The sequence below is a fragment of the Archocentrus centrarchus genome, chromosome 23 (genome assembly GCF_007364275.1).
Source record: "Archocentrus centrarchus isolate MPI-CPG fArcCen1 chromosome 23, fArcCen1, whole genome shotgun sequence".
Classification (NCBI taxonomy): domain Eukaryota; kingdom Metazoa; phylum Chordata; class Actinopteri; order Cichliformes; family Cichlidae; genus Archocentrus; species Archocentrus centrarchus.
This window is the reverse complement of record NC_044368.1, coordinates 14,782,666-14,795,265: the sequence shown is the minus strand read 5'-3', so window position 1 is coordinate 14,795,265 and position 12,600 is coordinate 14,782,666. Positions and strand designations below refer to the sequence as shown.

Below are 12,600 nucleotides of genomic sequence, written 5' to 3'. Positions count from 1 at the left end.
AAAATTTCATATTCCTACTAAAGCTTTAGTGCGTTGGGGTACACAGAGTTATGATGTTATAGCCTATCCCTGTGCTTCCTTGTGTTTGATATTTAATGACAGAAATTCAGCAACATACTTAAAAGGATTCCTCGTTCGTATACGTTTTTTTTTTTTTCCCATTAACTATGATTTGATGAATTATTTTCCACGGTGACTTTATTTCCCCTGTATGGGAAGCGCACAAGCGTGATGCTCGCATCCCTCCCATCCTCCCTCTCTCGAGGACCAATCGCAGCCGAATCCTCGCCTCCACCCTCACTTGCCACTCAGCCGCTCTCATCCAATAGAAAAGTTCATCTGAACGGGACTCTCCGGCGGGTGGGCTCTGTGGCGCGATGCGGTTCGGGTCCAGGTGTGCCATGAAGACAGTGCGCTAAAATTTCTCATTCCGCCTCAAAGGTAAGAACGACACCACAGATGAGCGCGTGCATGTCATAAATGCCTCTTTGTGTCCTGAGTTGTTAGTAATAAACCGGGGATGCTCTGAGAGCTGAAGCTCTGAAATGGACCGGCTCTGGAGTACCGCAATGCAGAGCAGTGAATTACCGGTGCCGCTCAGTCGTCATAGGGGTGAAGTGATGTAAGGCGCTGCGCAGTTACTTTTAAAGACTGGAGACTGCGACAAAGTCAGCGCTGTCTGGCTTAGATTTTCACTGTGCAGGTTTAGTTCAGAGTGAGATGCCCGCAGCACATGCTTAAACAAGAAAAGTGCATCTCTGGATGCAGGGAGGAGACTCAAGGTGAAAGTGTCTGATACTGTATGCGTCAAGGGCGCAGGGAGCAGCTGGATGCATCATGGCATCTGTTTGGGTAATGAAGTGTTAGAGAGGGCTACTCCCATATTACCCAAAACTGCTGGATATATGCACCGAAGTATGTAAATTGTAAAATTATTAATGCTTAATTATTGTTAAGTTTACTGTATTTTGATAAAGATCCATGCACTGCATACCCCTTGAATATTAACTTATTAAAAAAAATCACAGATCACTGCTGCAAATGGCCTGCACTACAGTGTTCATTTATTTGTGAAAGAAGTGGAAGCAGCTCTAAGAGACAATATAGCCTCTCACACTTAGCAGGTTTGTCTGCTTCCCCTACATTTTCTCTTTTCCCTCCTGCTGGGACTTAATAGCAACTGCAAAATATGCGAGAGTCCAGGAAGACTGTAAACCACCCACCTGCTGAAGAGCCAGAAGTCATTATTTTACATTTAGTCTCGTGTCTTTATTTTATCACTTTCAACACTTGAAATCCAAATGCCCATGAAGAAGTAACCCAGTAAACTCAAGATTAAAACTGAATTACTCGAGTGCCCTGTTGCTGAATTCTAATATTACTATGAATGCGATTTCTGGCAGCCACAAAAGCCACTGCAGACATGGTTATCCAGCCAGCCCCTGAGAGAAACATGAGGCTTAATACATGTGCTGACCTACATTTTTTTTTCAGTCTGTCCAAAGAGGATGGTGGTGGGATTATTGCCAGATGGGAAACACACTCAGATGAATTGATCAGAATTGACGTTATGGCAGACTGCAACTTTAATCTGCAAAGCCAAAGCTGTATGAAAGTGTTGTATATGAAAGTCATCTCTGAAAGTGTTTGCACAATTTCAACATGGGCTGTAATGCAACATGATCAGTGTACAGATTTTATAGATTGCAGAAGAGGTCTTATTTTCGTCCCAGCATAAGATGCACAGATGCAGATCTGCCGTGTATGGTGGTGATATTAGTGCTGAGTCATCACGAGGGCTCTCTGAATGCGGATGAGCTATTGGTTGTATGCCTCTGCTCTCTCACACTCTCTTACTGGTTACTTGAGACAGATGTGGCTGCTGATTGAGAATAATGGCTGTTTGGCCTTTTTTAGCTTTATTTTTCCTTCTTCATTTTTCCATTAATGCTCAACTCTACCAGGACTACATGGCTGATCGTAGCATATCTTTACCATAGCAGTTCAGCTTTACCTTTCTTACCGTTCTTTCAGTTAGGATTTATACTGAAGTATATATATATATATTTTGTCTTTATTCATAGATATACTATGTGTCTTTTACATTTTCAGTTTGATGTTTAATATGTTCAGTTTAATACGGGCTTATTCCATGTGATATTCCAGAGGATTATCCATTGTTTATGATGATGGCTTAGAGCAAATTGAAAGATTTCTGATACATCATGAACCAGCGGCGCACACAGAGAGAAATCTGCAGCTCTTCTATCCTCAACAATGTCTGCAGAAACTCCAAGGAAACTGGTGAATAGTATTTTAGTTATATAAGGTGAAGAAAACTGTGGACATAGCTGGAGCAGTTGTTTGTGGGTCTTTTTTTTTTTTATTTGTAATAAATATTAGCTATACACTGATCAGACAGTTCTGTGCAGAACCAGGGCAATACTAATACAAAAATGAGAAGCTGCTGAGAGGTAGCGTTCACACTCACCAATCCTATAACAAGATTAGTCACAGTTACAGAGAAGCAGGCTGTGCCGCTTCTTTTGTAAATACCCAAACCTTAAATATAAATGACACATTAATAAAATTCAAGGTCAGCTTACAGTACATTACAGAATTATTTAAAATATGGCTATTAATTTTGCTCATCATTCCTATGCAAGTTAGCAATTGCCATATTTCCATCTATATTTACAATCAACACAATTGGGGAAAAAAAACCCTTAATTGGCCATCAGCCGGCTTACACAAAAGTTTTCAACAAAAGCAGCTGTGCATTAAACAATATAACTGAAATTACCACTGAAATCACAGTCTGCCTGATAAAACCAAATCCCATTTACAGTATATGCTAGTTTGTATGTGGGAATGGAGTGCTAATGCAAGCATAGTGCATCCATAGACTGAATGGATACATTGCAGACTTTAGTGCTAAATAACACAGAACTAAATGCTAGGATGGAAATGTATTATAAAAGTCATATGTATAAGTGTCACGGTTTACTGCTGACCAGGCAGGAAGGAGGACCCCAAATGCAGAACTCCAGAACGGTGTTTGTGTACTCAGTTTTATTTACACGTATTTTACCAAAGCATGAACTCTCCTTAAAACAAACCTCTAACAGGGGGAGATGAGAAATAACCTGACTTACATAACTCAACTTGACATACATGAAGGACAACGGAGAACAACCAATGACACGACGAGAGGCAAAGAAAACACTGGACCTAAATACACAAGAGGATAACGAGAGGAGTGGGAACGCAGGTGAATCACATTACACAGACGAGACAAGAGGAAGCAAAACTGAACATGACAGACAGGGACCAGATGACTTATCAAAATAAAACAGGAAGTAGCCTAACACTGAACACACAGACTAGACACCTAGGGATAAACAATAGCAGACAGGACCACAATAAAACAGAACTATACAACAGGAACACAAAACTCTGGGCCACCGGCCCAGGACCATGACAATACGGGTATAAGTTATAAAACTCCATCCTTACAGATGTTATGAAGAGGTAAATTAGCTATAAAGACAATAAAACACTTTCTATAGTGGGCTGTAAATCTGCTTATTTCTGCTGTAAAGTTGAACATTTTAAAATGGGAGTCATGGTGATTGGCTCTTGGAGTCAGACTCAGGTGGCCACTCCAGGAACTGCATTTTTTTTTTTTTTTTTGCATCTCTGTGTTGCTACTTGGTCCTCAGCACACCTGCAAAATAGCAGACATTGGCAAGATAGAGGGAAAAACTGACAGAGTGACATACAGAGATTCCTCGATTTCTTAGTGAGATAAAAGGAGTTCTCCACAGGAAGATTTAAGATTTTTACCCAGATATCCATTGTCCAGTTTAACCCATCCTGTTAACCAATCCTAGGCTCATACTTTACATATCCATGCATCTCTGATTCCATCCTTCTGTTTCTCACACAGTGTCATGTTTGACAGTGTTCTGCAGTTGCACACACACAGCAGCAGTACTGCCATTTCATCCTCCAGAAGGGATGTGTAAGCATGTTTGATGGCTCTGCGGGAGCTGCTAAGTAATGCTGAGCTACAATGTGTTTTGTGTGTATGTAGACAGTTCTGGGGTTTCAGTGTTTCACCGTGCACAGGTATGTGTGTTTGTGCAGGTGTGCTTTCTTGTGGATGTGCACCCACTCAGCTCACACTGCACTGTGCTGCTGAGTCACTGACATCCTGAATCATTTATATTCACAGGGAGGTTTCCAGCTAGTTCTGCATTGACTGTTTCTGGTCTGCAAAGTCAAGCCAATTGCATGCAATGTCAGTGGTTCGTCTTGGGTCACAAAAATATTTTGATTAAACTATTAGCCATAAAGAAATGAAATAAGCTAAACTAAATAATGAAACAAATGATAAAGTAGATCCTTCTTTCTGTCTCTTTCAGCCCTCCCCAGTTCATGCCCTGTCCATCGATTTTTCTCTCCATCCACCCAACTCCATCTATCTGAGTCAGTCTACTCACTATCATGGCTTCCACTGCTTTACTGCTGCTGGCTCTCTCCTATTTTCCCTCCCCCACAGGTAAGAGAACTTGTGATGCCTAAAAATAACACCTGCTCTCAAAATGATGTTCATTAAAAAAAAAAAAAAGTATTACAGTGCAGCGTTTGAGGCTGTTTCTGCTTTTCTAGTGGCGGTCTTGTTTGGGGAGCCCAGAATTTATGGTGGTGAGTTGACTTTCTTGGAGTTAAATAAAATCAACTGGACTAATTCAGGGTGATTTCTGACTTAATTTATATGAGCTGACTAATCTGTTTTGTGTCAGAGGATGCTACTGGTTATGGTCCCATATTTGAAGAGGAGCCTGTGGATGTGGTCTACATCGAAGACTCACCTGATGGGAGAATCTCCATGAACTGCAGAGCACGTGCAAACCCCCCAGCTTCGTACAGGTTATAAACTGTTGCAAGGACATTTTCCTAAATAAGAACAATACATGAAATTGCATTACAGGATATCACATTTGATTTGCTGCTAGGTGGCGTCGGGATAACTGGGAAATCAAGGTAATGGAGCAGCCGGATGAGCACTACAGCCTGGTCGGGGGGAATTTGGTTATCACCAATCCGATACAGAAGAAACACGCTGGGATGTACGTCTGTGTGGCCAGGAATATTTACGGCACCGTCATCAGCAAAGAGGCCAGGGTCAAGTTTGGATGTGAGTATATAAAACCTGCTAGTGCAGCGAATACTGCCGAGCACAGCACTACTGCTCAAGTTTGGTGTTGGCCTAAAGATAAAAACTAAGAGGAGAACAAATGGAGAAAACCAAAGCCAGGTATGGTAGTTATAAATCACCAAAGCTGTGGCTCGGGTGAGCAGGTCGTCTACCAATCAGAAGATTGGCTACTCCGTTCCATGTGCCTTGGGCAAGGTACTGAACCCCAAATTTCTCCCGATGCATCCATTGGATTGTGAGCGTGTTTGTGGCTTAGATAAAAATGACTTGCAACAAGTAAGCACTTTGTAGAAAGGCACTATTGAAGTACCAGTCCATTTAGCATTTACAGAAGAGAGGAGAACAGAGACTAAACTCTAGAAAGCAACAGGGGACACATTCATCTTTGAGGAAATGCAATACAGTCTGGACCTGAACTCAATTACTCAAAGTCTTTGACTATAATTATAATAATAATCAAACACTGTGCTGAAAGAGAAAGCACACACACTGTTGACTTTGAGCTCCTTAATGACTAAAGCTTATTAACGCCTTTGAGTTTCAGGTGCTAATGAGCAGTTTTACAGTTTTAGCCCTTGTGTACTCTCTGCATAGTTCTGGGTGAGTTTCCTGATGAAGAGAGAGACCCAGTTTATGTCAAAGAAGGACAGGGAGCAGTTCTGTTGTGTGTACCTCCAAAAGCCTGGCCAGGTACGTACAGGTCTTCAGTTCATTAGAGCCTGGATTCATCATTCAGACATTGTGTAAATTTTAGTGGCGCAAACAAGAAAAAGTTGCCCATGTCTCTCTCTCTCTTGCTCTCTCTGTTCCTTTTCAGAGGAGGTGACCTACCGCTGGATCTACAACGAGTTCCCGGTGTTTCTGAACACAGACCGTCGTCGGTTTGTCTCCCAGAGGACTGGGAACCTGTACATTGCCAAGGTGGAAGCTCAGGATGCGGGAAACTACTCCTGCTTTGTTTCTAGTCCCGTCTTAGGGAAGAGCGTCTTCTCCAAGTTCATCCCTCTCATCCCCTCACCCCCTGAAGATGGTTAGCCACTGTGCTGCAATGACACAGGAATATGGTGTCACAATATTTTCATATTGTGCATAATGAATATTTTTTTTTGTCCCAGGCGAGGAGAGAAAATACCCAGCAGACATCAGGGTGAAGTTCCCAGATACGACTGCCATGCTAGCTTCTAATATTACATTAGAATGCTTTGCTCTTGGAAAGTAAGTAAACATAATATATATGCAAACAGATTAAATGATTAAACATCTTATTTCTTCTGGAGTTTATGGTCAAGTATATAACCTTTATCTGTAGTTACTGCATTAAAGATGATCCTCTGTTTAGTTGGCTTGTTTACTTTGTACTTACTAAGGGTATCACAGCAACAAACTAACTTTCTTTTCTCCACAGTCCTATCCCTGATATTGTATGGAGGAAGGTGGATGCCACAGACCTTCCACCTAATCATGAAATCAGTGAATCAGGGGCCGTGCTTCATCTGTACAATGTACAGTATGAAGATGTGGGATCATATGATTGTGAAGCCATCAACACTAAAGGAAAGGACTGGCACAAGGCCTGGCTCTATGTGGAGTGTAAGTCATTTATCAAACTTATATTGAGAAGCATGTCCTTCAAGACCCTAAGACTTGCACATCTAGAAACATAAAGTAATTCCCATTTTGTTGTTTTTTTTCCCAGCTGCTCCAGAGTGGGCAGAGACCATCAATAACACTATGAAGGACATTGGCTCAGAGCACACCATGCGCTGTGTGGCATCAGGGAAACCCTTCCCTTTCATCCGCTGGTACAAAGATGGATATATGGTGAAGAAAAATCTTCCTTTTGTCACCTATCGTACAGTTAAAGAAAATGGGCGATATGAGGTATAAGTCTTCTTTGACTCAAGTACATATTTGGGTTGTGTGTGTGTGTGTGTGTGTTTTCTAGTACGGTAAAGGTGAGCTGAAGTTTTCCAGCCTCACTTTTGCTGATTCGGGGATGTACCAGTGCATCGCTGAGAACTACTGGGGCATCAAATACGCCAATGCTGAGCTGCGAGTCATTGGTGAGCTGTACTCGGATTTAGTGAAAGCAAGAACTGCTGCACTATAGTTTAAGACAGTTATTAAAAACAAAATGATACTTCTAACCTCCCTCTAGCCTGTCCTCCAACATTCAAGTTCAACCCTGTGAAGAAGCAGCTTCTTGGAGCCAAAGACGGACGGGTGGTGATTGAGTGTAAACCCAGAGCAGCTCCTAGACCTCGATACACCTGGACAAAAGGCAAAGAGGTCCTCTACAACAGCTCACGGTCAGCATAATGACTCCGAACCACAGCTTTGCTCCTGTGTTTCTTTTATTGCTGGATTAGAGCCTTGTTTAGTATCAGAAATAGGGATAAAAAAACAATCAATGCCTCTGCACATCAGGAAGCTTAGCTTAACTGGTTATGTTCATGTTCAGCATTTCAATCATGTTTGATGGGAGTCTGGAGATCCTGAACGCCACCAAAAATGATGAAGGTCTTTATACCTGCTTTGCGGAGAATGACAGAGGAAAGGCCAACAGCTCTGGCTATCTCACCATCACAGGTCAGTGTGTGTGTGTGCATAGTTGTGCATCTAAGTTGAGTAGATGAACAACATTGGACTTGTCGCAATGATTGAAAGCTTTTTTTGTGATATTATTTTACTTAGAGGCTACAGATATCACAGTAGCACCGGAAGACACTGAGGTTCAAGTTGGTGATGAGGTCATTCTGAAGTGCACTGCTTCATTTGACCCCATGCTGGACATCACATTCATCTGGGCTATAGACTTCAGAGTCATCGACTTTAACGCTGAGTGGCAATATTACGAACGTGTTATGGTAGGATTGCTGATTTATTTCAGCCATATTTGTGTTTAAGCTTCTCCAAAGACACAGAGTAAAGGTCCTCAATCATTTAATATTTTCTTTAATAACAGTACGGTCTTCCTCAACCGTTCTCTCCTTTGGGTTGCCTTTCCTCTCTCATCTCATTTTGTTTCCTATCATTCAGAGTGAAGATGGTGTTGGTGACCTGAGAATAAAGAATGTCCAAATTTGGCACGAAGGTCGTTATACCTGCACGGCTCAGACTGTCGTAGACAACGACACCGCCTATTGTGATCTCAAGGTTGTAGGTCAGTTCCATCATGAGGTGACCACAGATGCCAAGATTCAAGCATAGCTAGTTCAGGCAGGCTATGAAGGCAAGATCAGCTGCAAAACTGGTGGATCAGCTGATCTCAGTGCCAGACCACATTAGGAGGCTCAGCTGTTGCATTTTTATGCATACAATGGGGAAATCTCATATAAAGGTGTGTTATTTAAGCTGTTTTTTACTGCCTACTGTTGCTGCAGATCTGCAAGCTGCTTTGGAACCCGCCTGCAGCCCCAAAACATTTCCATGCTGAGTTTGACTTAATCAGTGCAAATATACATGACATCTATGGCCTGCTGCGTTCTACATGTGGTGCTAGCACAGAGCAACACTACTGAATATAAGTTACTACAGATTTAAATAGCTGGAAATCATAGTGGAAATAACCACTGTAGAATAAACATGATTTTTTTTATGTGTATCATGATTATACCTTATTACTCATTTTTCCATGTGCCATTCATTCTTCATTCTCTTTCTTTATTCTATCCCCAAACTCCAGGTGTTCCTGGTCCTCCTGGTGTGATTCGGGTGGAGGAGATTGGGGACACATCGGTGAAGCTGTGGTGGTCTAAAGCAGCTGAGCATAATAGCCCCATTCTCTACTACACCATTCAGACCAGACACTACTGGGCTCTATATGAAGATGACTGGAGGAATGCCAGCACTTGTGAGTACTGCTCACTGCCAGCAGGGGGCCAACTCACTCCACAGACATGATAAACTAAAGCATCCTTGACTGTTTGCAGGCTTTGAAACAAATTCGTTTGTTCTGTGACTGATTTAGATTTGAATTACTTACAACATTTTATTATTATTATTATTATTATTATTATTATTATTATTATTATTATTATTATTATTATTATTATTTGTGCATCATTTGACTTAGTTGCACCTTATTTTCTCCAGCTCCAACTATTCTTGATGGCAGTATGGAAAGAGCAGAGGTGACAGACCTGTACCCTTGGATGGAATATCAGTTTAGGATCATTGCTACTAATGAGTATGGCTCTGGAGAGGCCAGTATTCCCTCCCTCAAGATCAAAACCTGGGATGCTCGTAAGGACAAGGAGACATTTTTAAAAACTGTCATATGCTAGATGCTATTTAAAAAAATACTAATATATTTTTCCCCCTTAGCACCAGTTGTTTCTCCCACCAATCTGGCAGGTTATGGCGGTCGAAATGGCGAGATCATTATCACGTGGACAGTAGGTGTCTCCAGTTCATTTTAATATTGACAAATTACATTTTTTTACAGTTGAATTTTACTAGAAGCTGTTTCAACTTATGACCTTTAGCCTGTGGAGCCTTGGTACTTCTATGGTAAGAAGTTTGGTTACATCGTGGCATTTAAGCCTCACGATGCTTACGACTGGTGGTACGAGACCATCTCAGACCCTGAGACAAGACGGCACGTTCAGAGAGACACCTACTTCATTCCCACTGAGGAAGACTTCCTGGTGCGAGAGTTTCAGGTGAAGATTAAGTCTTTTAATGTGAAAGGAGATGGACCCTACACCCTCACCAAGGTTATCTACTATCCACGAGATGGTGAGAATTTTGTTTTGGGCTTGATTAACATTTCTGTCTTTATTACCATGGAAAATATAAGGAACTTTTTCCTCTTCATTTTTCTTTGCCTTCTCCAGTGCCTACAGAGCCTCCAACAGACATTTATGCTAGGCCGGTTTCCTCCACTGAAGCTCTGGTTTGGTGGCTGCCAGTGGTTGACACTGGAGCAAGCCTACAACAGTACATTGAGGGATATCAGGTACAAAACCACATTTAGTTCAGCAGAAAAAAATTAATCCTACAGGAAATTGCTCACCAGTAGGTTTGACTATTTTTATGATTTCTCAAAAGAGACAAGAGATCAAGTATTTAGTACATTTACATAAAAAGTATAAGTTTTCTACTGGAAGCAGCCATGAGAAGATAGGTACATGGGGTAGATCAGCAGTTTCTGAAATACTCAGATCAGTCCATCTGGCACCAACAACCATACCACGTTCAAAATCCCTTAAATCTCTTTTCTTAACCATTCTGATGCTCAGCTTGAAATGACAAACCGACCAAATGTGAGATTCCAAGCAATCCCATTTCTTGTTATGTAGGTCAGATATTGGAGAAAATATGATGACCCAGAACCAGGCGCCAATCGTATATTTGTTCCAGCCTCAGTCAATCAGACGAGGCTGGAGAACATGCTGCCAGATTCACACTACCTCATTGAGGTCCGTGCCTACAATGGAGCAGGCCTTGGACCCCCCGGAGAAATGTGTGAGATGTTCACCAAGAGGCCACGTAAGACATACGATTCACAATCTAACTCCAATGAGATGTATACTGGTGAGCAAATCTACATTTGGACTCCATGAATGATCTCTTTGCAGCACCACCAGATCCTCCCAGGATGTGGCGATACATCAGCTGGACAGGAAAATGGTTGTATGTGTGGTGGGATCATATCCAGTACGACTGGTTTGGCAATATTTCCTTCCCACTGTACTACAAGGTTTGTGAAATGTTTGTCGGATATTTTTGATCTAATAATAGAGTTAAAACAAGTTTCTTAAGTCTGTCTGCATAGCAATCACAGGAATGTTGAAAACCTCCCACATTTCTCATCTTCCAGGTCATGTTCAGAAAGACAGGCTACATCTACGGGAAGGTCTACATCACTGGCTGGCACTTCATGGACTTCCCCATGCCTCAGGTTGGAGATTATGAACTGATGGTGCGTGGCCGTTATGAAGGAGGAGATGGCCCAATCAGGAAGATTAAGATTCTGGGTAAAGCTCAGAAAAAATTAAAATGAATAATGATTAAAGTCCCTGCCCCCTTCCCTCCCCATTTTACCTTCTTTGCAAACATTTTTTTCCATGTTTTTGATGTTTATTCTTCTTCCTCAGGTCAAGCATCTACAATCACACCCACCCTAAGCCTAGTGTCTTTGGTGCTGCTGGCGCTGTGCATTGTGGGTTTGGAAATTTAAGCCTGCCTCAAGTGACATGTATATAATAGACTCTGGGAAGCAAATACATGGACCTAATAGGAGATCTAGTCTTCATTATCAAACGGTCTTGGCACTGATGCTCACTGTGTAAGATACCACATCATGCATCCTTCTTGTTTTTGTTCAGGTAATATCTGTTGTTGATCCAAATGCTTTTCTAGACCAACAACCACCAAATTTGTATCTCACCATAAGAGAAGATCCAAAATGTCTTTGCAACAGATGTTTTACTCTACTTAAAGTGTAAGTGGATGCAAACATACTGTATGATGATTGTTGGAATTATATGATAAGACACCCAATTCTTAAATTAAACACTGTGTAGACAGAAATAAATGGATCTAGAAAAATGGTTTGTCAAGCAAAAAGCACGATATTCTTCCATCCTCTAAGTTATTTTCTAATAATTTTATACCAGTGTTAGAAAAAGTATTATTTTTTAACAACCACTGTCCATCTCTCTGTTAAGTCAGTGAATAATATGTGCACAAATATGTAGTAAGAAATGCCTTTGGTTATTAAAAAAAAAGTGTTTATGTAAGAAGTTATTTATGAGTAGAATCTATCACAATATGATGCCAAAATTTTCATTTTTAAAGAAAATGTATTTATTGAAATAAGATTATTGCTACCAATCACAGGGAGACTATTATAGAATGTTAATGGGATGCTATTTGTTTCGAAATGACTCTAAATGAGGATTTAGAGTCATTTAACAATGAAAGCCATATCGTTTTGACATCTGCTACTGTATATCACCTGAATCTGTATGCTAACTTCCTTTGTGTCAGGCTGCAAAACCATTAAACCGAATACAACAAACAAAAAAAAGTCTTTTTTTTTTTTAATTCTATACTGTCAGTGTCAGATTTTTAGTGTGTGTGTGTGTGTGGTCTGTGGATAATAAGGTTCCTTTTAATATGGTTTTCATAACTATTTCCAGAAAAATAATGTGCAAATTTCTTTCCATTCATCCATTTTCTTTCACTTATCCTTTTCAGGGTCGCAGGGGGGCTGGAGAATATCCCAGCTGTCATACCCTGTACAGGTTGCTAGTCACAGGGCCAACACATAGAGACAATCATTCACACACACATATGTGTTCTGTAATCTGAAATGTGATGTGTGTTTTCAGTCAACAGGTGGCAGTACACCCACATGATGTTAGTTA

The 12,600-nt window shown here is 41.0% G+C and overlaps 1 protein-coding gene across 2 annotated transcripts; it reads left to right on the top strand.

Moving 5' to 3' along the window:
• The first annotated feature begins 312 nt into the window (after nt 1-312).
• cntn1b (contactin 1b) lies at nt 313-12,242 on the top strand. 2 transcript variants are annotated; one of them, XM_030720484.1, is made up of 24 exons: nt 313-441; nt 4,428-4,564; nt 4,675-4,710; nt 4,809-4,935; nt 5,022-5,203; nt 5,819-5,914; nt 6,042-6,254; nt 6,340-6,439; nt 6,630-6,814; nt 6,921-7,045; nt 7,170-7,287; nt 7,383-7,533; nt 7,686-7,813; nt 7,919-8,091; nt 8,264-8,387; nt 8,910-9,077; nt 9,320-9,469; nt 9,551-9,621; nt 9,712-9,964; nt 10,063-10,184; nt 10,528-10,717; nt 10,807-10,928; nt 11,049-11,205; nt 11,326-12,242. In XM_030720484.1, exons 2-24 carry the CDS (start codon nt 4,510-4,512, stop codon nt 11,406-11,408), a joined length of 3,129 nt encoding a protein of 1,042 aa, XP_030576344.1. In that variant the 5' UTR covers nt 313-441; nt 4,428-4,509; the 3' UTR covers nt 11,409-12,242. The 2 variants fall into 2 exon arrangements, with proteins under 2 accessions (XP_030576344.1, XP_030576345.1); XM_030720485.1 differs by lacking the exon at nt 313-441 and having other exon boundaries at nt 4,482-4,564; nt 4,811-4,935.
• The last annotated feature ends 358 nt before the right edge of the window (nt 12,243-12,600 follow it).

Coding starts and splice junctions, on each gene's coding strand:
- cntn1b (XM_030720484.1), top strand. CDS start 4,510: ATGGCTTCCACTGCTTTACTGCTGCTGGCTCTCTCCTATTTTCCCTCC. Junction 5,204..5,818: donor GGCCAGGGTCAAGTTTGGAT/GTGAGTATATAA, acceptor CTCTCTGCATAG/TTCTGGGTGAGTTTCCTGAT. Junction 9,622..9,711: donor AGATCATTATCACGTGGACA/GTAGGTGTCTCC, acceptor TATGACCTTTAG/CCTGTGGAGCCTTGGTACTT.